The sequence below is a fragment of the Eleutherodactylus coqui genome, chromosome 10, assembly GCF_035609145.1.
Source record: "Eleutherodactylus coqui strain aEleCoq1 chromosome 10, aEleCoq1.hap1, whole genome shotgun sequence".
NCBI lineage: Eukaryota > Metazoa > Chordata > Amphibia > Anura > Eleutherodactylidae > Eleutherodactylus > Eleutherodactylus coqui.
The window spans coordinates 23,883,592-23,908,479 of record NC_089846.1 but is presented as its reverse complement, the minus strand read 5'-3'; the positions used below and the strand labels follow the sequence as shown (position 1 = coordinate 23,908,479).

The following is a 24,888-nucleotide window of genomic DNA, read 5'->3' as shown; positions in this document are numbered from 1 at the left end:
AAACAGCATTAAGAAAAAAAAAAAGAAATTAAAGTTTATTTTGAACTTTTTTTGACACGGTTTTTAGTCCTTCAAGGGATTTTGAGGGTGTGATCATTTGATCGCTACGATAGTACACTGCATAACTTATGTAGTGCCTATAACTTCTCGAGTCTGCCAGAGGACGGGTCTAATAGACTGGGTTACACGGCAGACATGGAGGTCTTACTCAGCCCTCCAGATGCTATGGCAACCCATTGGTACTTTGTGATCGCATTGCTGGTTTCCAATGGGTGACAGGAGGAGTCTCTTCCCTTGTCATCTGCTTACATGGTGCAGTTACTATTAATTGTGGTATGTAAAAGGTTAAACTACCAGGATCTGAGGTTTCTCTGTTCCTGGCAGTTAAAACAGAAGCCTGGCTGTCAGCAGTCAACTAAGCCATCGTCTTAAAAAGCTCTATGTACACGCCGCTGCCTTGAGGTCATATTCGATGCCGATCTCTCCTTTACCCCCGACATCCAATCTCTGGCCCGAACATGTCAGCTGCACCTCAAGAACATCGCAAGAATCTGCTCTTTTCTCACCGTGGACACGTTAAAAACGCTTACTGTTGCCCTCATCCACTCCCGGCTCGATTATTGCAACTCGTTGCTGATCGGCCTCCCCTGCACCAGACTCTCCCCTCTCCAATCCATCCTGAATGCGGCAGCCAGGCTCATCTTTCTGTCCAGCCGCTACTCGGACGCCTCTGCCCTGTGCCGGTCACTGCACTGGCTGCCCGTCAAATACAGAATTCAATTTAAACTCGCTACCTTCATCCACAAAGCCCTCCACAGCACAGCGCCCCCCTATATTGCTTCCCTCATCTCAATCCATCACCCAGCCCGGGCTCTCCGCTCTGCTAACGAAACTAGACTGCGCGCCCCTTTAATTCGAACTTCTCCTTCCCGCCTCCAAGACTTCTCCAGAACAGCACCGGTCCTCTGGAACGTACTACCAAAGGCTACTCGAGCAATCCAGGACTCAAAAAACTTCAGGCGTGCTCTAAAAACGCACCTCTTCAGGAAGGCATACCGCATTCCCTAAACCAAACCCCTCTGTACTCCACCTGATAACATGCTTACTGACCTACTGACTGCAATCCCTGACAGCCACCATCAACTGCCTCTGCAGTCATACCGATTCTGCTGTCACACGGCTAAATGTCTGACCATTGTCTATGTGTATAACATCGCTCACTCTCCACCTCACCATACAGTGTACATCTCCAGCCCCTTTACCTTCTTTATCACCCCATTACTTGTAGTATGTAAGCTCGGTGGAGCAGGACCCGCACCCCTATTGTTTCAATCAACTGATTACTATTAGAGATGAGCAAGCATGCTCGTCCGAGTACCACACGGCAGTCGAGAAAATTTTATGGCTCCTCCCCGCTTTGCCACTTCCTGCTGTGACGTGCCAACCCTCTGCATGTCTACGAGAGACAGAGAGAGAATGAATTGACACCTGGTGGGTCCATTGAACAATGCTCGAGCCTCCCATTGACTTCAATGGGGTTTGTTACTCGAGCAGAACTCTCGAGCATTACAAAAAGCTCAGCTCGAATAAAGAGCACCCGAGCATTTTGGTGCTCGCTCATCTCTAATTACTATGTAACCGTGGTTCTGTAATTTTTGTACTTTTGTCTTTCTGTATTTCCCCTATCTATGTAAGCGCTGCGGAATATATTGGCGCTATACAAATAAAGATCATTATTATGTGCAGGTTTAAAACGCATTAGAAAGGTCAATAAAAAGACGCAATGGCCGTCACTATGGACTAAACCAGTATCCCTAATTACGAGGAATACTGAATCAATAGGAAGGAGTGATTGCAATGAGGTGCTTAAATAGCGGCTATGTAGGTGTCCATACTGACTAATGATCCCATTGAGGCATATGATAACCACACTATGGTCATGAAGACACATGTTTGCCCGACGCAGGAGGAAGAAACTGCAAAATGGATGTCTGTAATGTTGGTTCTGCACTTGTATAAGCCATTAACACTGCTAACGTGACACTGCCAGGTAGATCTATGCACAAGTGCCTCATAGACCCCTCACTGCCTCAACAACAAATACCCATGACAGGTTGCTTACTCATGAAGTGTCAGACTGACATGTCTCATTTGTCTAGATTGGTCTTATCTACTGAAGAACTACCACCCTCCGACTCATGAGGCTGAGTCAGGACCCAATGACTAGTAGTGGAGCTACAGATGCTGGTGCTTGTTCCAAAGTTGAGGAAGGTACGATCATCTCATAAGAGCACTGATAAGACTTCCTGACATTGAGATGTGCAGCTATAATTCATTTCCATGGCAAGGATGTAAAAAAGCAATTCTACTTTACAGCTGAATAGACAAAGCCCCATTCTCCTACAGCGAGCCAACTGGATCATCTGCCATGCGTTACTCCATTGATGATCATCCTTTTGTCACCCCTTGATGAATGTCTCTCATGGTAACGGGGTAAACAGACACATCAGCCTAATTACTCCAAGTACTCGGCCTCTTTTAAAGAGGGTCACGATTTCCTGGCCACTGACAAGAGGTCCTCTGAATCTCCACACTCCCCGCCTGTAGTCGATTGCTCTATAAAGCTCTCACCCACTGCGCCTGGAAGTCTCTAAAGCGATTGAGCCGCTCGTGAGTACAACAAATGGATAAAACCTTCTTACTCCTCAATTATCCACAGTCTAGTTAGTGAAGGAACTGGAATGTGTGTAACAGATTGAGAGGCTCTTGCTGCCTGCAGCGTGCGCCGGAGTTCTGCTATTCCGCTGGCCGTAATGTTTATTTACACATTTGATGGGTTAGAGGGCAGGATAAAGGCATGTTAGTAATTATCCTTTGAACATCACAGAGACTATGCTTTTCAGATCAGTCAAATGGCAGCGTTTAAGGCCGAGGCTCTTCCAAATGTCATGGGAATGCAAGTCCTTTGCTCCTTCTGTATAAGAGATTCAATTGGCGCACATTTCTTACTAATCTGCTGATTGAGCAACTACACCGACCCACAGATATGGTGTGACAAACCGGGCTGTGAATATACATTTGGTTCAGTGTGGTTAAAGGGTTAAAGAAGTTTAGCAAAACTTTTATAACATGCCAATCAAAAAGTCAAATGGGTCTAGCAGCCTGGACTCCCTACGGCTTCTTTCACACTTAGTCCTCTATTGGAAGGATTCAGGGTAGGGTCAGCAGCCGCCTTTAAAAACCACGTCAAAATCCGCAGCATTTGGCCAAGGATCAAGCCCTGTCAATTGGGAAAATCTGCGTGCGGAATTCCGACGTGAAAAATAACCTTTACATCAGTTTCTGCATCAAGAAGTGACGTCACTTAACGCGGAAGCGATTGTTTCCCCGTCCGAATCTCACATGTGGATTTCGCCCATTGGCAGGGCAAAATCAATGTGCAGATCCATCCATGCGGCAGAATACCCCGGAGTTTAATAGGTTTTTTGAGGTGGAATTCACAGTATAAATTTCCGTGGTCTGGACGTTCCCTTAGGATGGAAATCTGAGCCCCTCTGGAGGTAAACTGGTAACACAACTGATCCCATAGTTGTCTATGGGACAGATCAAGGCATCCGGCGCATCCGTTTTGATACCGCATGTCTGCCTACACCAGACAGAAAAAGTTGCATCCAAGTTTTCCGTCCAGCTATGAACGCTGGCCTGGAGCTGAAAGTACATTAGCGTCAGTTGTGTCCCACTCCAGCATGAAAGCACTGGCTAGACCCAAGCAATGTATGTAAACCTCCCCATAGACTACCACTATAAAGAGAAAACAAAAAAAAATTTGTATTTCACGCGGTATACAGTTTTTACTGGGTACCGCTTTCTGGAAAAGTGCAGTCTTCTATTCCATTCCATGCAGTAAGGTAACGAAAATCATGACTGAAACCATCCAATAGGAGAGCAAATTGGCCTCTGTTGGGTGAATGGGGGTCTATTGCTCCATTTACCAGATGAAATAGAGGTAACACAACAGTTGAAACTGCTTGTTTTGTACAATGGTCCAGCCATCTTTTATAAAAAAACAGGGTAGCACACACAGTTGTATGAGCCGCTCACCAGCCAGTGTCTATGTATCTACAGATATGAGGTGAACTGGGCTACAAGACGTTTAAGGGGTACTGCAGAATAAAGGGGACAGAAAATCAAAAAATGTAGAAGACTGTGTGTGTAAAAGGAAAGGAGTCAGATTGGGGAATATAATAAACCTGTCCATAAAGAAGTGTTTTTAGGGTGCACTTAAAACTATGGATTTTGGGAATGAATCTGATTATCTGGAGTTGCGCATTCCAGAGAACCAGTGCAGCACAAGAAAAGTCTTGGATACGAGGTTGGTAGGTTAATATCTAGGAGGAGGTAAACAATTATTTCCATCTCAGACAATTTGGCTTTGCTGTAAATACCTATCTGTATGTGGCAGCCAGAAGTGGTGAGGATTACAGAAACAGTCGAGCTGACCGTCCTAGGTTGTTTCTGTAACTCTGAGAGAAGTGAAAGAGTTACGAAATTGGTGTAGAAGAGAGATATACACTGCTCCCGTAACGTTAACGTTTTGGAAATAGCAGAGATCGTTGTACTACACTGTTATGAGAATTCACATTCACTTCTATGGAAGTTATGGAAAACAGCATAGCACAACTAGCTCAGCTATTTCCATAATCCCGGTAAACTCTGGCTGAAGCATACAGACGGGTATTCACATCATAGCCATAACTGTCTGAGATGGAAATAATCCTTTAATGCTATGATTTCTCTATCTGCCTTTAATCTTAGACTGTTGGCAGAACAGAGAGCACGGGTAGGGTGGTAGACAAAGATGAGGGAGAAGATACAGGGCGGTGCAGCACTGTGGAGAGCTTTATGGATGAGCATGATGAGTTTAAACTGTATTATAAGGAGAATTGGCAGCAAATGCAGTGACTGGCACAGGGTGGAGGCATTGGCAAAACACCTGGACAGAAAGATAAGCCGATGCTGCATTCAGGAGAGACGGGAGAGGGAAAGACAGATTAGTAATACTTACAGTAATCAAGACGAGAATGAATCAGAGCAACATTTTTTTTTCATTTCCTCTACACGGAGATGAATTGGAATTACAGACACCTAAGGATACTTTTACAAGGGCTGATAGTCACCCAAGTAAATCGGTCAAAAAAGCAATTGCGGGTGACTGAAAGCAAGAGAGCTGACAGGGCGAGTGAGTGAGAATCGCTCACTTGTCAGAGTCTCTTAGTTTTCAGCTCAGACCTAAAAACCTAGTGACTGTCTACTAGAGATGAGCCAGCATACTCGCTAAGGGCAATTACTCGATCGAACATTGCCCTTAGCGAGTACCTGCCCGCTCGGAAGAAAAGGTTCGGCGGTGGGCGGGGAGCGGCGGGGAGGAATGGAGTGGAGATCTCTCTCTCTCCCTCTCCCCCCCCCCTTCCCGCTCACTGCCACAACTCACCTCTCAGCCGCGCCGGCAGCCAAACCTTTTCTTCCGAGCGGGCAGGTACTCACTAAGGACAATGCTCGATCAAGTAATTGTCCTTAGCAAGTATGCTCGCTCATCTCTACTGTCAACCCTTTTACACAGGAAGTCATCTATCTATGAACTGCCTGTTTTTACTAAATGGAGGCAGTGAGCTGAAAGATCTCTTGTGCGTTCCACCTCCATACAATGAGTGATTATCTCCCCTGTGTAAAAGCAAAGCAGCGATAATTGCTGGGATGGCAGTTGGGCACTTAGGTGCCCAAAGGTCATCCCGTGTAAAAGTACCTTAATTTACAGGTCTCCACATTCATCATGAGAGGGGGTAACCACCGGATGCCAAGATTCATGATAGAAGCCTAAACACTGGCATAAATGACAATATGGCTGCATATATCCTCTTTAGTTTTCCATTAAAGGTTGCAAAATTTCAGTAAAAATGGAAAAATTTAAATCCTGGGGGATTAGTGGATACATGCATAAAAGGATCAAATAAGACCTGTGGTTGAAAACAGTCACAGAGCATACAATACATCTCCTAAATTCTATAGACAATTAGGATGTACTCACGCGTTCTCCATCGGCTCCGGGTAACCCAAATAATCCTGGAGGACCAATATAGCCCTAAGATGAAAAGAGAAAACACAATGTGAGACTGGAGTTGGAATGCCTTGCTCCCTGCCTGCTTGGGCATCTTAATCTTGATGGTGGCCGCTTCTCCTCCAGCGCTGGTCTGCAGCTCTCTGATGAGATAAACCTTGAGGCAAGTGTATATGCCCATGGACTGCATGGTGCTGGCTTCCACGATGTAGTCCAAGGGCACATACCCTCACACCAGGGACCATGGTATGTAGAAGGGAGCCTGGGCGTGCAGCCAGCAAGGACCTGCAGTGATAAATGCTAGTTAAGGGTTAGTGGCGACAAAAGTTCACATCATCTTCTTGCTGTTAGTTATAGCATTGAAACATCAATACAGAAGCACAAATGCATTCACCGGTCATCGATAACAAAATAACATTATGACTTGAGGCAGGGAGCACGGACCCTGAAACAGAAGGAGCTCAGCAAGGCAAATAATACCGTAGTAGCATAATACAAGAGATACCAGAGATTACGTGCTTGAACATTTAAAGACATTTTACGTCCCCCTTATCACTTTATCAACAAAGGCAGAACAACGCAGCCCATTCAGTTCGGTCACTAATCCTCAAATTCATCCACGGGAGTGAAAAATAATAAATTGGGGGTATTGAAAGATGATATTAGAGAGCTTCTCCATTTAATCCACTTGTAATAAATCGCAGCTTGGAGATATTAATTGCAGAGCGCGGTGTGGTTTAACTGCTTTGTTTTCTAGACTTGCTATGCTACAAAAGCAACAAGCTCCCTCAAAATGCTCAATATGTAGCGGAGAAGGATACACAGAGGGGAAGGGTACACAGAGGGGACGGGTACACAGAGGGGACGGGTACACAGAGGGGACGGGTACACAGAGGGGACGGGTACACAGAGGGGACGGGTACACAGAGGGGACGGGTACACAGAGGGGAAGGGTACACAGAGGGGAAGGGTACACAGAGGGGAAGGGTACACAGAGGGGAAGGGTACACAGAGGGGAAGGGTACACAGAGGGGAAGGGTACACAGAGGGGAAGGGTACACAGAGGGGAAGGGTACACAGAGGGGAAGGGTACACAGAGGGGACGGGTACACAGAGGGGACAGGTACACAGAGGGGAAGGATACACAGATGCACTACAATCACCATTCCAGCTCCTTCTCATCATGCAGACATCGAATAAGATGTCCCGGAATCACAAGCTAGTTTAGGTTTGTACAGTTTACCCATTAGGTTCATACAGTAACAAACCTTGGTAGGGACCTCTGTGCACCAGAGCGGGCAGCTAAAAATGGCCGACTCACTCAGACCTTGCTCAGCCAACCACAACTTCTAGGCACATATTAGATCGAAGGCACTTTTTGCACCCACGCCAAATACATGCCAGGCGTGTGAGAGGCGGTTGTGATCTGAAAAGGAGTCATTTTTGAGAGACAATTTCTTTCTATTTTACTTTGTGCTTCCACTGCTCACCGGGTTTCAGATCTCAGTTTGCTGACAGTGAATGGGAACAGTCTTCTGCATGTAAAGATCTGTACGGGCCTAATATTTCTAACAAGTTAGGGCCTACTACAATTATATACATAACACCATGAAAAATAATTGGACACCTGAGCAAGAATCAAAAGTAGTCTTTATTTACATCTGTTGATACTTCGTGGAGCCTACTTTGGCCCCAATGATCTCAGATACTCTTAATGGCATGCTTTCTACCACTATTTGATCTACTTCAGCTGGTATTTCCCTCCATTCATCCTGCAAACATCTGGTAAGTTCTTTTATAAAAATGCATTGTGCTGTCTGCAATGATGTAAGGAGTGTCAGCATTGGATAGTTGAGCAATGGAATAAGTTCTATGGTGTGACGAATCACGCTGCTTCATCTTCACATCGGATGTACCTGGATGTGGAGGAGCCTGGAACGCCTTCTACCCGAGTGTGTTGTGCCAACAGTTAAGTACAATGGAGGTTCCGTTATGGTCTGGGGTTGTTTTACGTGTGCTGGCAATGTGGCAATACTCTGGGAATGGTCAGCCATACGTACAATAAGACAACGCGCCTCGTCACAAATCCAACGTTGTTTTATGTTGGTTGGGGGATATGGAAGTTTCACGATTGGACTGGCTGCAAAGAGTCCCAACCTGAACTTACTGAGCATCATTGGGACGAATGGGAAAATCAGGTCAGAAAATATGAATAGCGTCCATCTTCTTTGAGAGAACTCACTAGACATTTCCAGGATGAATGGAGGGAAATACCAGCTGAAATCTATCGGACGTTAGCAGAAAGTCTGCCACGGAAAGTATCTGATGTCATTAGGGCCAAAAGAGGCCCTACTAAGTATTAAATGGCAAAGAAATTGTGCTAAAGCCTACCTAAGAGACGCTGCAACTTCCAATCCTGAAACCTAGTAGTCATTGATTCACTTCTGTCTATGGCCTGAATTCGGAGTTTTGCTAAACTGCACTATGGGAGAAGATTTTTATTGTCTAATTGCCCCTTAATGTCTGTGGTACCGCCAAATACGAGCTGCATGCGTGTAATGGACATACCCTAATGGGGGGGTTTTGGCACATAGTGGAGAACTACTGTAAATCGGGAAATACTAGTTGGCTTATATAAGAAAAACGGCATTGTTCATATTATCAAACATGTAATAGTATAATAGAGATAATCTCAAGAGCTATATATAATAGCAACTAATAAAACGGCAGCTGTGGAAAACCATATGTTCTGCAAACTCCAACTAAAAGACATTGCATTCTGCCTTTTCGCTGCACAAGTAGCTGATGAGAGAAAAAAAAGCTTGTACTTGTCACCATAGAAAATAGAACCATATGGAATCTCCTACATCCAAGTCTGAGATGAGCTTCTGCATGCTACATGTGTTTTAACATTGCTGGCCCTTTAAGAGTCAGAACGCCAGTGCTTTTCTATCTAGCGTTGAATCAATAACATCTGTCTTGCAGCTCATCCAATGTTAAAAGTGCATACCGGGTGACAAAGCTAACATAACAGGGGCAGAAGTGCTGCAAACATAGCCTAATTTTGCATTGTCTTGTCATGTCGTAGAGTCTGCTCGTCGTGCGAGACGGATCAGGGTGCGGATGAAATCCTAGAAGTCTCATTTGTATATATGGCCTCAAGATGTGATCTTAGTTTTGATTGCTTGGTAAACCGTTTCTCAACTCCAAGACATGTTCTGCGAGTACAATTATTGCTGGTGGATTAAAGAGCTGACATCGCAACTGTCTCTAAAGTGACTGGGTGGAGGAGCTGGGAAACCCTGGTGATCTCTCTAATTACAGGGATAGTAGAATAACTTCTGACGAGTTTTCCAGGGACAAGAACATGAAAATCCTCTCTTCTGGGAATCAAAGGTTAGTCATGACAGAAAACGCTAACATCAAACTTGAAAAATAATCAAAAAATGCCCAAAACACATTTACATATATATATGTTCTCTAAATATATCATATGCCTCCTATAGGAAGACAAAAAGTGGAGTCATCCATGGCAACCCATTAGGACACAGATGCCATTTCCTAAACTGTGTTGGAAAATGACAGCTGACATCTAGTCGGTGACTATAGACAACGCTGACTAATAGAGGTCGTTGTATTAAACACAAGCAATAATAAAAATAAAACAAACATACAATATAATGGGATCACAATGTTAAATACAAGATGCAGGAATCATTTTGGTGCAGAAGTGGTGCAAAAAAATACATACATTTAAAACACACACATGCGCTCTATTAGTATAAGGCTATGCGGTGACTTCACATATGTGACATTTAAGGGGTTTTCTGGGACTCCAGTACTATCTTCAGGATAGGCGATCGGTTTAAGATTGGTGGGGGTTCGGCTATTGGGACCCATGCAGATCAACTGTTTGAAGCAACAGGCGAGTCCTGCAGCCCCTTCTCCGGCTTGTGATGTCCGGTTCATTCGTCACAGCCTGAGAGCAGCTCAGTCTCGTTCAAGTGAATGGGATTGAGCTGCTATACTATATGTGCCTCCGCTATGAAATGTACAGCACTGAGCCCGGCATGCAGGAAAGAGGCCGCAACACTCGCCTGAGCCGCAGTCCCCCCACCAACTTAATTTGAATGACATACCCTAAAGATAAGTGATCTATATGGGAGTCACAGAAAATCCCTTTAAGATCTCTAAATCGCAACTATTGAAAGTGAATGTTTTCGTGTTGTAACATGACAGTCACCGAAAATCCAAACCTGCAACGACACTCACCATTAATTGCAATCTTAATGTCACACAGCCAAAGTCACCGTGTAGCCCGAGCCTAAAACAGAGGCATCCTTTACCTCGATTAACAGGACCCTCCATTTTTAGATCAAAATTCTGTCCCAGGACCCGAGAGGGAGGAGGTTGTATTACTTGCAGTTATTCTCCTCTGCCTCCCCTCCGATTCAAAAGCCCCATGTACGGTTTTGGTCAACACAATCTTCAGACTACCTAATGCGCCCATAGTGCATTGCTACTGTTAGTCTACCGATGCACTATACCTGCTCTCAGATTGGCCAGAGCTGCTCACATGATCAGCAGTGGGCAATGAGAGAACAGTGCTCAGTATGCAGGACGAAGCTAGAAAATTTGCTGTGGCCATCTTGGATGGCTGAAAATGAGGTGCAGGACTGGCAGATCAGAGGGGTGGCCATTAGAAAACTACAGCTAATATCCCCTCTCCTCCTCCTGTCCCATGACAGAATTTTGTCCCAAACCTGAAGGGTCGCTTTAATGATTTTTCACAAGGCTACCACTAGCTGAAGTCCCTTCATCAGGTCTGTAAATATGGTGGCCATCCAATAAGATTTGCGCCCATTTCAATTACACAAAACTGGCAGTAACATGACAAAAAAATACTTTCAGCCCCTCCGTGATGGCAGGCATTACATTACCATTGAGCTAAGGTCGCTTGGCGCACTTAAATCCGTCTTTCAAGTACATTTTAATGTGAATCTGCTAAGGATTGGTTGTGGATTTAGATCTTTGCAAATCAACATCAAACTAAGACTTTACCAAAGACCTCGGGTAACGCTGCTGTAGAGGATACGGAAGAGGCGGCTGCCGGGGCTGGCGGTCTGACTACACTACACTGGGAGGTTACCGCACATCCAAGTTATTACACAAACCAAACATTCTGAGTCTGATCAACACATTGTTCCAGGATATAATTGGAAATCCAGTTCTTGACTCCCGATACCTAATGTAATTACAGTATCTGTCCATGGTGGCAACCATTTAACAGGACTGAAATAAAAACACACAATATCAATAAAGCATGAATCCAAGTATTGGGACGCATCTAACATGATTACCTATCTGGTGTATGGCTCGGGGCCGAGACCTGTAAACCAGGACTCAATTACTTCTATGTTTAATATACAGCTAGCTAATGCTGCATTACTCCATACTGATCCCGCAATATGGGGAACATGACCGTAAATCTAGAGAACCAATGTCACATTCCCAGTACAACTTCCACTAGCCATTGGACTATCCTGTTTAGATGGGCTATAAATTGGGGCAAGTGGGGGCTTTGACACTAACCCGACTTCCCTTTGGTCCGGGAGCTCCTATCGGTCCTGGTAATCCCTGGAGAAAAGACATAAAAAGAAAGAGGAAAACATATTCAGAACTGTCACAGAGTACAATTAGCGATCCATAACAAGCAACAAGACTATGTTCGTATCCATGTAGTAAGCTTTGTTCTGAGCCTCTGGCACAGAAACACCGGACGAAATAGTGCGGCGCGCTTCACTACTGGAGTGCATGCCAGAAGTTGGACAGATCCCATTAGGTGCATGCCATTTGGGTCCAGCATGGGCTGGATCCAGCACTTCCAGTTTTTCGTCTCCTAGTATGGAGTTGAACAATGGAAGCACAAAGCGCTGATGTGAACCCAGTCTTGGAAAACAAAAGTTAGAGAGTCCTTATATTTCCTTCATTTCTAGTGAAAACAGCCAATAAGTACAAACTTTTTCTCCCTACACATTATACTAAAGTCATTACAACATGCCAATCTCGGTGGGACAGGATGACTCTGGCATGTGTAGGTGGGTGGTGGAGGGTGTTCTATTTTCCCAACGGATGTCATCAGGAGAAAGAAGAATCAGGCACAATGAATTTCTACACCCAGTCCTTTGTCCCCCTGGGAGATAAGCTGCTCCCAGAATACATGAAGCAACCTAAGCATTGGGAGAGTCAGAATATAAAGAGTTCGGCAGATAGCTACTAAAGGAGTATGGAGACCTTAATGGGGTTGCCCAGTTATAAACTACTTATGGCCTATCCTTAGGATATGCCATTGATAGTAGTTCATCGGAGTCTGCCACCAGGAATCCCTGCTGATCAACTGTTTACCGGCCCATTGCATTCGTGAACTGAGCAGATTTCCACAGAAAGCAAACAGCTCTGTTCCCACTGCTGTGGCCAAGCTTGGCATTACAGGCAAAGTTCCCATTCACTTCAGTAGGAACTTAGTCTGCAATACAAAGCGCCACCACTGCAATGGGAAATGGAGCTGTACGCTTCCTGCATGAGCACACCAGTCTAGCAAAACAGCTGATCGTCAGGGATCCCTGGCAGCAGACCTCACCGATCTACTGTTGATGATCTGTCCTGGGACATAGGCCATCAATAGTTCACAACTGGACTACTCTTTAAGGATCAGGAAAAAAAAACTGAAAATATTCAAAAAAGTTAAATTACATAGAAACTTCAAAAACAAATTAGTATTTCTTGGTTCAGCCCTGCCCTTTATTACAGCTTCCATCCATTTAGAGAGATTCTCGCTTTTGGGTTTTTACAAGAAATCTGAAGGAATATTTGTCAAAGGTTCCTTTAAAGTAGAAGTTGTGATGTTATCTGCTTCTTAGTATCCACATGATCCCACATCCATGTCAGCGACGCTGAGGTCGGGGCTCTGGAGTCAAGTTTCTTTGTTGGATCTTCTCATCGGTGTGATTGGAGTCGTTACCGTACAGTATAGTTCACAATCTTTGTGTTCTTCAGCATTCATGATGCCTTCAATGAAAAACAAATCAACTCTCTTCCAGCCAATCCACAGGATTCTGGATAGGTGTGCATCTTGGGACAACCCCTCTATATAAACTCTTACTATATGTCCTCTTAGGATACATAGATGTCATAGAGGGGTTCCCCCATAGAAGCTCAGGACTCCCTTCCCGCTACCACTTAGCGACATCGCGTATAAATACCCCACATACGCAACGGAACTCTATTGTGCGTAATAAGTAAAATAGAAGATGCTGCGTTCTTTTTTAACTGCGTAATATACGCAATAAAAAAAAAACGCTGGTGTGAATGGGTCAATGAAAATCAATGTACTTTTATTGACTGCATTCGGCGCGTAGTATGCAGTGAAGTTCGTGTGAACCTGCCCAAAAGAGTATTCTGACATCAAAATATTGTTGACCTATCCTCAGAATAGGTCAGCAATATCAGATGGGTGGAGTTCCGCCACTAAGAACCCCGACCAATCAGTTGTCTGAAGAGGCTGTGGCACTCGTGCGAGTGCTGTGGCGTTTTCTCCGATACGTGACCTCAAGTTCATCAGTCACGTGGCCCGAGAGCATCTCAGCGCCACTATACAAGACGGCAGGGCCGGAGAGCTGTCTAATATAAGGAGGCGACTCAATCTTTCCCCAGACAGAGGATGTTGGAGGGAAAGAAGCATTGGGCAAGTTGAATTTCAACACCCAATCCTAAAAGATAAGCTCCCATCAGAGCTGCCTGGCTGCGGCTTACCTCCCTAAACACACCAATATTCAGCCAAGCTGAGCATTGCTGTGTATGGGGCACAGATGAAAGATGCAGGAGGGATTTGATATCCCATGGGGCAGTGTAATGGATCTGACATGATACAATATATACTGTATACTCAAAGGGCTGCTACAAAAAAAACAGAGCAGTAGACTGAATTGGCAACCAGCTGCTTTATTGCAAGTCAATGCACAAAACCTGAAATATTCCGCTTTGGAATCTGCAGCATCCAGTGAGAGATACAATGTATTCTGTAGAGACACACAGATATCCTGTCTGAGCTCCGCTTTATATGGACATCTGTTTTCACTTGCTATAGAGATACAAATTGGAAAAGTCTTGACCATCAAGCTGCGCTATTCTTCTTCATAGATCACTTTTCATCCACGTTCTCATCATCCAGGTTCTGTACATGGCTGACATGAGCACTCAGACTGTTCACTTCCCATTTACACAAACCAAAAACGTGTTACCTTTTGACTCCATTCAGCTATAAAGATACAGGGTGACGGCATCATGGTGCACGTATCGGCTGCCATTCTGCTTTCGCCAAAGCATCTAGAAGCAGAACTTCTTCCTCCTCTGTGGTGCTCAATGTAGTAGCATGGGTGCTGCGGCTCCATTCAAAGTCTACTACACTCATGACAGCCGAGCGCTGTACTCTGCTCTCAGTCAGTTCCATAGAGTTTGCAGGGAACAGCTCGACTGCATGGAGAACATGGGATCCCCACTCGTGATTGGGGAGGACCCAGCAATTACACATTTATCACCTATCCTATGGATTGGTAATAAGCGTTGATTCTGGGACAACCCATTAAAGTTTAGGCTCCAGATCTAAAAGAACAGGACTCCCTACTTTATATATAGCGGACATGCAAGGTGTATATCACGTTACTGGGGAGGTCATCTGCACAGTCGTCTGTTAGCACAAGTTCAGACTTCAAATGTGCAACAAACTTGTATTCTTAGGCTGTGTTCACACAGGGCGGATTTGCCACGGAAATTCCGCACGGAATTTCGCCGCGGCAAATCCGCCTGCGGCCGCTAATCTCGGGATTGGCCAGCCATGTGGACGAGATTTCTCAGAAATCTCGTCCACACGGGACGGCCAATCCGCTGTGGTAAGTTTAGAATATGCAGCATGTCTATTTATTTTTTCTTTCCGCTGCGGCCGCGCTCTCCTCTATGAGAGCGCCGGCTGCAGCGGAAGAGCGAGCGGCCGGGCTGCTGCAAAGCCGCCGCGGGTTTTTCCGCGGCGGTTCTCCCGGCGGAAATCTCGCGGTTTTTGCTGCGGCCAAACCGTGGGATTTCCGGCGGGAATATGCCCAGTGTGAACCCAGCCTTAACCTGCAGATCTTGCCATGGATTTCACTTCCAGCACAATAGCCATAATGCAGATCTGATAATTCAGCAATGTGGGGAGTATACAGAAAATAGTGTGCAAAACACTAAGGCAATAGACAACAATTTAGAAAAAACCCCCGTGCTCCAGTGATCGGATAGGCGAAATGAGAAGGCAGAAGGAACTTACTTAGCAGGGGTGTCAGTGCAAATGACACCCCTGAAAATCCAGGTCAGCTCGTAGAAATAAGGCTTGTCCAGGTTATGACGTTTATAAAGGTTCTTTATTCACAGGGTGCAACGCGTTTCGGCTGAAACATCAGCCTTTATCAAGCATACAGGGTGGTAAAACATGGTTACATTTATAGTGAACATGACTGAATGAGTGGAGGCAGCGTCTGCTAGTTACCGCCCCTTTTGGGTCACGTGTGTGGTCACGTGGCTCGGGGGGGTGGAGGATGATATAGGATGGTGAAAAAAAGGTGAAAAAAAGGAAATGACTGATGGCTAAATAGATCCCCTGGAGAAATGACAGAGGAACGCTGTATGAGAAGGGCTCTAGGAGGAGCAGGGGAGTCACTGCAAGAGAACGTTGGGTATCACATGACTGCTGGGGGGGGCGGGTGTTGGGCTGGAGAGTGACACAGCAGGGGCACATGACTAGTCATGTGCTCCGCAGGTCCTGTAGACACATATCAAGTAAACTGTGTCCGGACGTGGTAACGGCAGGGCTTCAGTGTGTGACTACGTCAGAGCTGGAGGAATGCAGGAGCTGTCAGCTGGTAGGCTTAGACAGCGCATTATGCAGTCTGTATGCACAGAGGATCTGGCGGGAATATGCCCAGTGTGAACCCAGCCTTAACCTGCAGATCTTGCCATGGATTTCACTTCCAGCACAATAGCCATAATGCAGATCTGATAATTCAGCAATGTGGGGAGTATACAGAAAATAGTGTGCAAAACACTAAGGAATAACACCCAGCAAAAGGGGATTCCATGGATGGAAACAGCTAGTCAATAAAAGGGGTCAGAGGAGGATGTCAAGAATAGTTGTGATCAACAGGTGCTGCAACCTGCAGCTGATTACAACAGCGGTGCTCCGACTAACATGTCCGAATGCATAACCCGGCCCTCCTTAGCACAGATAGGCTTATAATAGCAGGTGGACAGTTCCAGCACTATTGCTATCAAGGAGAAACAAAAGAGCAAGACTCCTGTGGGCAAAAGAGTTCAAAAACTGGATTCCCAAGCAGTGGAAAAACATCGCCTGTCAGATGAACCCAGGTTTCTGTTGCACCGTGCTGCTGGGAGGTCAGAATTTGGCACAAGCCGCATGAAACACTGAACCCTTCCTGTCAAGTGTCCACAGTTCAGGCTGGTGGTGATGGACTAATGGTAGCCCACCCCAAGTCCTCCAACACCTGTGGACGGATGTCATGATAAACTGCTGCAGTTCTAAAGGCCAAAGGAGGTCCGACACACTACTAGATGGGGGTCTCTTATAAAGTGGTCAATCATTTTATAACAAAAATGTTTCCGGAGATCCTTGCGCCTGGAGATAAAGTAATTATCGCATGGTGCGCATTTCTCCAGGCTTCCTGTTGCTGAATCCATTGAAGTATACCATAGTCAGTCTGTACCAAACCTGAAATGGCTGATAACAGAAAACAGCAGATTGCATTCAACACTCCAGCAGATTGACATCCATGTGGACCTACATGTAAATCAATAGCAGACCACTACACCAGAACATTCCTGTGACTCTGCATGTTCACACCCGCTGCAGTTTGCAGAAAAATGCACGGAGGATCTGCAGGAAATCCACAGCAGCAAAGTATGAAATCCGCAGTATACACTGACATGCTGTGGGTTTACGATCTGCACCGCAGGACAAACTTACTCTGCCGACTGGTTTCCACAAGGGGTGGATGGGATTTTTAGACATCCCATCACATTACTTGTACTGCGGATATTCCACAGCCAAGTCTAATGCAGACGTCCGCAGCATCCCCGCAGCGTGTGAACAAACCCTCTCAGGAAATAGAACTTATTTTTGCATACATTTTTGTAATAACCACCTGCATATCTACCTATCCATCACCCAGACCCCTGCAGAGATAACCTGCTCACAGCATGGTAAGATTTACTGCACCTGCCTGCCAGGATAACCTTTGGCCCCTGGACTTCCATCTGGTCCACGTTCCCCCTGCAAGAGAAAGCAACAGTAACTTCATGAATACTCATTGACGATTAAAATACCCCTTTAACCCTTTGCAGGTCACACAGTCCGGAATACACGAGCAGAAAATCTCATTACTCCTAACCCAAATCCTGAAGTGCGATGAGTTCCTTTAAGGTGTCAGCTAAATCTTTATCTATAACACATGGAGCGGGTTTGGGGCCAAGATGCTTTAAAGAGTCAATGGCCTCTCTTGAAACAACCCTACTATTCATTTCCATCCCCGTTTCAGCTGAACTTATCCAAACACGAAGGGAGGGGTGCGGGGAACAAGAGGGTTACAGTGTGCGCACTAATCCCGTCACTGGCCGGCAGCGCAAGGCAGAACGGTAAGGGTTAATAAACAGATTAGGGATAACACTGAGCGATTACGATTTCCACTCGCGTCCCGTTAAAAAAAACAAAAAAAAAAAACACATTTATTTTGCATAATTCTGAAAGTATTCCTGGCTGTCATTTTCAGAGTCGAGACTCCGGCGAGGGACGTGACAGCTCCAATACTGCAGCCACTCGTGACGGAGGGGCTAGTAAGAGACAGCGGCTCTGCATGGGGTACGGGACGTACATCAGAATACAACTACTACTTCTATATGACCTAAGCCAACCGTAAGTTACCACACTCAGCAGAAGAGCTGAAGCTTCACGACTCTGCTCAATAACGGGTTTTTAATCCCCGGTCGACTCTTATGTTGATTCCCAGTCACCCGTAGTAAATAAACGCATCCCTACTGTCACTTTCAGAGTGAGCAATCATCTTACCGATTCACCAGGATGACCTTGGGGTCCGGGGTAACCCTTCTGTCCCTGAAAAAAAAGCAATGTCACATAAGTAGTTAATAAGCATTCACAAGAAGGCATTACGGATTCTAGGACAGGAATTCCTAATTTCATTACTGCAGGGGAACCTCTGAAAAGGTTTCCACCCCTGGGGAACCCCTAACGCCATCCCTGATTCAAGGAAGCGTGATGGCAGGAATATCTTCTATAATTCTTGGCCAGGGATATAATTTGGCCCAGATATGTCCCCTGCTTACAAAGCATCTATAGGCAGTTTGCCATCCCATTGTTACGGTGCATTCACATAGTACGCTCACACAGCGGCCAACTGTGGAAATCACGTACGTTTATGCTGCGGTGTGGTATCTGGCGCTGCGCGAATACAGAGACACTGCGTTCTGGGGAACCGTGCTTTGGCAACATGTCCCTAAATCAGGGGTGCACAACCTTTTTCTGATCTGAGGGCCACATTGCCATGCTGAACCACTTCCAAAGGCCGCAAGGGTATTCCCATCTGAGGCATTAATGGTATATTCTAAGTAAATGCCATAATAAATGGCAGTAAGTTCTACTTTCAGGACCACCACCTATAGGGAGGATGAGGGGTCATAATCTCCCCAATCAGCACTCCATAGAGGAGGAGACAATGGTTGTGGTTCTCTCCAGTGTAGATGTTGGAGCAACGGCCAGGCATTTCAGAAGTCCTATAGACTACAACGGAGAGAACTGCATGCATGCATGATGCCTCTACCTCATATACGCATTTCTGGCGTGCCAAAGGGGTCAAGAGACTTTATTCTCTTAATTTATAGGGGACGCAGACATGGCTGCACAGTGCACCCTTAGTACTTGTCCTAATATATGGGGGACCCAGACATGGCTGCACAGTGCACCCTTAGTACTTGTCCTAATATATGGGGGACCCAGACATGGCTACACAGTGCACCCTTAGTACTTGTCCTAATATATGGGGGACGCAGACATGGCTGCACAGGGCACCCTTAGTACTTGTCCTAATATATAAGGGACCCAGACATGGCTGCACAGGGCACCCTTAGTACTTGTCCTAATATATAAGGGACCCAGACATGGCTGCACAGGGCACCCTTAGTACTTGTCCTAATATATGGGGGACGCAGACATGGCTGCACAGGGCACCCTTAGTACTTGTCCTAATATATAGGGGACCCAGACATGACTACACAGTGCACCCTTAGTACTTGTCTTAATATATAAGGGACCCAGACATGGCTGCACAGAGCACCCTTAGTACTTGTCCTTATATATAGGGGACCCAGACATGGCTGCACAGGGCACCCTTAGTACTTGTCCTAATATATAGGAGACCCAGACATGGCTACACAGTGCACCCTTAGTACTTGTCCTAATATATGGGGACCCAGACATGGCTACACAGTGCACCCTTAGTACTTGTCCTAATATATGGGGACCAGACATGACTACACAGGGCACCCTTAGTACTTGTCTTAATATATAAGGGACCCAGACATGACTACACAGGGCACCCTTAGTACTTGTCCTAACATATAGGGGACCAGACATGACTACACAGGGCACCCTTTGTACTTGTCCTAATATATAAGGGACCCAGACATGACTACACAGGGCACCCTTAGTACTTGTCCTAATATATAAGGGACCCAGACATGGCTACACAGTGCACCCTTAGTACTTGTCCTAATATATAAGGGACCCAGACATGACTACACAGGGCACCCTTAGTACTTGTCCTAATGTATAGAGGACCAGACATGGCTACACAGTGCACCCTTAGTACTTGTCCTAATATATAAGGGACCCAGACATGGCTACACAGTGCACCCTAGTACTTGTCCTAATATATAGCGGACCAAACATGGCTACACAGTGCACCCTTAGTACTTGTCCTAATATATAGGGGACCCAGACATGACTACATAGTAAGACAAGTGGGGTGTCCTCGCTTGTCTTCTGCATCCAGCTGTTCTCCGCTCCGAGCGCCCGGCTGTTATACAGTCGAGCGCTACCAGTGGAGGACGCAGAAGACAAGTGGGGTGTCTCCGCTTGTCTTCTGCATCCAGCTGTTCTCTGCATGGAGCGCCCAGCTGTTATACAGCCGAGCGCTCCGTGCCAGGTATGGAGAACAGAGCTGGACGCTCTGTCCTTCATACCCAGCCTGTCATCATTCTTTACTATATTCTACGCACCCATGAGCTCATCACATGGCATGGACAGATTTGCCGTCCGTAAGCAAACAATGAAAGTTCCCATTTGACGGCTGTCAGCAGAGATCTTGGTGAATGGTGAGGAATTAAAATGCAAAGTATATTAGAGCATTGCATATGGTTTCATCACACGATGAGGCTTTACGTGCCAGAATGGGCTTGTGTGTAATAAGGAATCATATCCCATGCTCTATAAAGCTCATTCTCTACTTCGGTTTAACAATGCTGCGCTATCCTATAAAAAAATAAAAATCAGCATTACTGCTTGATAACGAAGTATAGAGATTAACAGGGATAATAAGGGTGGCCAAATGTGGCACCGCTGCTCTAAAACTAAGACGCACAACATTTAGTTGCACGCAGGTACTATTACACAGGTAATGTAATTATTATCCGGGCTTCACAGATGTTTTCTCTCTATAGGAATTCATCAAAGCATGACCTCATCTTACCGACCGCAGAAGGATGGAAGGCTGAGTCAACCTTGAGCCGGCTACTTGAACCAAGCGGGGATTGAACCTGCAACCTTCAGGCCGTGAGCGAGACTGCATACTGCTGCTTAGCACTCTGCGCCACACAAGGCTCCTGATAGATGACCTGAACTGCCCCCACAGTATGCGGACGCCCCCCGGTGCTAACTCTGGCTACTGCTACCACGTTTCCCAACCCATTCATCACAGGGAAATAATCTCTCTCCCTGACAAACTCCTTTGGTTTGGAAATTTTCCAAAACTCTGTGAGGTATACAAGCACTCTACCTCTTCCGATTCGCCGCCACTAATGTATACGGTGCTGTTTTCTCTCTCGCGTGACATAAACTTGCAAATAAAATACTAATATAAGTCACCATTTGCTCATTACTTTCTGCTCGAGCCAAAAACAGCAACCCCAATCAGTAACGAATTCCCCAACAGACTTCAACTTCCTGATGCCTGCAGCCAAAGCATGATATATATATAACACATCCAGCGGAGGACAAGTCCAGCGTTCCCCAGCCACATAACGAAGATATGCAACCAATTACTGAAAACTACAGCTTAATATAAAGTACTGGGGACACGGAGAACAGCAACTGGCCGGCGAGACGTGAGATTGAACAGAAGCAGCAAACCTCCAACGCGCAAGGAGAACACGTAATATAAGAGGCATTTAAAGGATACGAGTTAGCAGAGTTGTCAGAGTTCCTTAAAGGGAACCTGTCACGTGCCTAAAGTACCATAAACTAACTTACGGTGCTCTGTTAGGGCAGGTGAGCCGGGTGAAGTATGGTGCCGCCTGTCAAGTCTGCGCACTGGCCGAAAATCTGACACCCGGGCACTTGCTCTCCCATAGACTTGCATAGCGGGGCACGCACAGGACTTTTAAGAGAGTCCGTTTCGGTCGGAGCGCTGACTTTACAGGCAAAGGAAGCGGCTGAGTGTAAAAAATACTTCACCCGGCTCACCTGCCCTAACAGCACCATCAGTTAGTTTATGGTATTTTAGGCAGGTGACAGGTTCCCTTTAAAGGCATTTTCAGGATTAGAAAAAGATGGCTGCTTTCTTCCAGAAATAGTGCCACCCTTGTCCGTGGTTATGTCCGGTATTTCACCTCAGACACATTCACATTGGAGCTGAAGTGCAATACCAGATGTAAAGCATGAGCAGGTGTGGTGCGACTTCTGGAAGAAAGCAGCCATGTTCTCCTATTCCTGTAAGTACCTGTAGGCTGGGTTCACACGGGGCGGAATTGCCGTGGAATTTCAGTGCGAAAAGTCTGCATGCGGCTCCTAATCCCAGGATTAGCCAGCAAAGTGGACGAAACTTTACAAAAATCTCGTCCACGCGCTGCGGTCAATCTACACGAAAACTGGCATGCGGCGTGGAATTCAATTCCGCAGCATGTCAATTCTTCTCTCGTTTCCGAAGCGGCCTATCTCCTCTCTATGGGGAGAGAAAGCCGCAGCGGAATACCAAAGGCAAAACCACTCCAAAACCTACGGGTTTTGAAGCTGCGCTTATCCCACGTTTTTTTCGGTGCAACCATTCCGCAAGAATTCCGCTGACATTCCGTCCCGTGTGACGCCAGCCTTAGGGCATCCACACACTCGCGTTTATTTTAACGCAAATGTCAATGGGACTTTCTAATATTAAAAACGCATTGTAAGTTTGTGCTTTGCGATTTTTGCGTAATGCGTTTTCAACACTAGAAAGGTCCATTGACATTCACCTTTAAAAAAAACCGCAGCATTAAAAAAAATAAAAACACAAGTGGGTGGGAGCCCTTCGGCTTCTTAGGCCACTCACACAGGTGTTTTTTTCCGGCTTTGTAAAACTCAATGCTTTGCCCATTGAAATGAATAGTGTGCGTTTTCAGCCTTGGGTAGGTGATAAGTCTATTTTGGTACAACCCCTTTAAAGATGTGACATGCTGTAGTGATGATTAACAGTGTTAGGCCGCCTGCACCCTGCCGAGTTGGACCACGCATGCGGGATTGCACAGCGGAGTTCCTACCTGTGCCCAGCCAATGACCCCCCCAGCTTACCTGTCCGGAATCTTCTTTCATGTGCTGCAGATGTGCCGGCTGGCACACATGTGCATTACAGATTACGCCGCACTGTTGCTACGCAAGCACGCGGATCCCGCAACCATTTTGCAATGATTATTGCGAGAGGTCCACGGGACGGATGGCTTCCATTGACTTCAATCAAAGCCGTCCGTGCAGAGTTGGCACAAAATCGCAGCATGCTGCGATTTCTTCTCCACGAGCAGAAAATCGCAATCGCAATGCAAATCCGCCCCCGTGCAGGAGGCTTTAGGACTCCCTTACACAGGCATTTGCAGAAACGTTTACTGTGGTTTCAGCAGCGTTGGCATGCGCTGAAAACACAGCCAAGGAAGCTGAAACGATAAAAAGGAATACTCACTTAGCAGGCACTGTCCGGGTCCTTCCTGCTGTTCTCTGGGGCTCCTGCAAGCTTCTGTGCAGTTGCCAGCGCCGACAGAGCATCTCTTGCTGATAACGGAGATTGAAAACCCCACCTCCAACAAGACATTGCTCTGATTGGCTGAGCCAGCGCTCAACAACCAATCAGAGCCATCACTCGATGCACCAATCACAGCCATTTATTGAATAGCTGTGATCGGTTCTCGAGTGCTGGCTCAGCCAATCAGTGTGATCTCTTGCTAGAGGCGGGTTCAATCCACGTTACCAGCAAGAGATGCTCTGTCAGCGCTGACAACTGCGCAGAAGCCTGCAGGAATGCCGGAGAACAGCAGGAGGAACCTGGACAGCACCTTCTAGGCGAGCATTGATTTTTTTTTTTCATGTAGTGTAGCTAGGGCGTTTACCGCTGTCAGAAACGTGGTACCAGCTTGTGCCGTGTTTTCAGCATTGCTGAAAACTCTGCCCATTCATATCAGTGGGCGACGCACAGAGGTTAAAAACGCTGAAACACCCAAAAATAGAACATGCATCGCTCGAAGATCAGGCGGCTGTCTGTGCCTGTGTGAGCGGCCTCATTGAAAATAATGGGAGCGTTGCAACAGTGGGAAAAACAATCTGTGCTGCAGTATGTTCGGTCCCATGCTTTACTATGGAGGAATGTTACCTGGTGCTACAACTCTAACACGTGCCCACAATTTGGGATCATAAGAATTCCAGCAATGTTGTACATGTGATTTCTTGTGACCCCTCAAAAGGTAAAGATTAGCAGCGATAACATGCAATACACAGTTATACACTGCAATACCCACAGTGCACAAACTGGTTGTGAAGCCCTGGATTTAGTCAGGTGCAATGGGCTTGTATAGAAGTCCTTTGGACAGATAACATTTCTAGGAGTATTGTGTCTCAAAGGCAACTTCCAGTTAAAAGACCCTAACTCCAGATGAAGAGTCAAGACCTGTAACGTAACACTGTGGGTTCACAAACACCCCAATAGCCATCTCCTATAAATTACCTCGTTACCATTTACAGAATAAACTGTAGAAGAAAATACTTACTTTTCGACCCAGGGGCCCAGGAACACCCGTCAGACCAGCCAATCCGGGGTCTCCCTGCAGAAGGAGGACAACAAGTACATTACTTACAGGAACTACTGTATATCAAGTGGCGGACACAGCAAGCAGCTCTGATCCTTGTAGACGATAGGTTAGCTATTCATGCCAGCCTTCTTATTGATACGTTACTTGGTCTAATACACAAGAGATTTATATGTCCCACAGGAAGTGGGGCAGAATATTGCCATTGTTGAAGGCACAAGACATACAATTCGTCTTACTGCGATTATTTCCTGGTAAGTAACATGAAGGAATTCAGCAAAAGAAGTAATTGAGCCATAACTCATGAGAACACAGTAGGAAAGCTATAGAATTCCCTTTAA

At 46.0% G+C, this 24,888-nt stretch overlaps 1 protein-coding gene and 1 long non-coding RNA gene across 2 annotated transcripts in view; one reads left to right on the top strand and one right to left on the bottom strand.

Moving 5' to 3' along the window:
* The window catches only part of COL27A1 (collagen type XXVII alpha 1 chain), a 280,568-nt gene that overhangs the window by 189,227 nt on the left and 66,453 nt on the right, over nucleotides 1-24,888 (bottom strand). The window contains exons 7-11 of the mRNA XM_066580587.1: nucleotides 24,509-24,562; nucleotides 18,282-18,326; nucleotides 17,436-17,489; nucleotides 11,708-11,752; nucleotides 6,086-6,139 (exon numbers count right to left, since the gene is read on the bottom strand). Of these exons, the coding sequence (XP_066436684.1) occupies nucleotides 6,086-6,139; nucleotides 11,708-11,752; nucleotides 17,436-17,489; nucleotides 18,282-18,326; nucleotides 24,509-24,562 (252 nt within the window). The remainder of the gene's footprint in view (nucleotides 1-6,085; nucleotides 6,140-11,707; nucleotides 11,753-17,435; nucleotides 17,490-18,281; nucleotides 18,327-24,508; nucleotides 24,563-24,888) is intronic.
* LOC136580213 (uncharacterized) lies at nucleotides 15,983-21,329 on the top strand. Its single transcript, XR_010786945.1, has 3 exons — nucleotides 15,983-16,065; nucleotides 17,986-18,128; nucleotides 20,948-21,329. It is a non-coding gene; the product is annotated as an uncharacterized lncRNA (long non-coding RNA).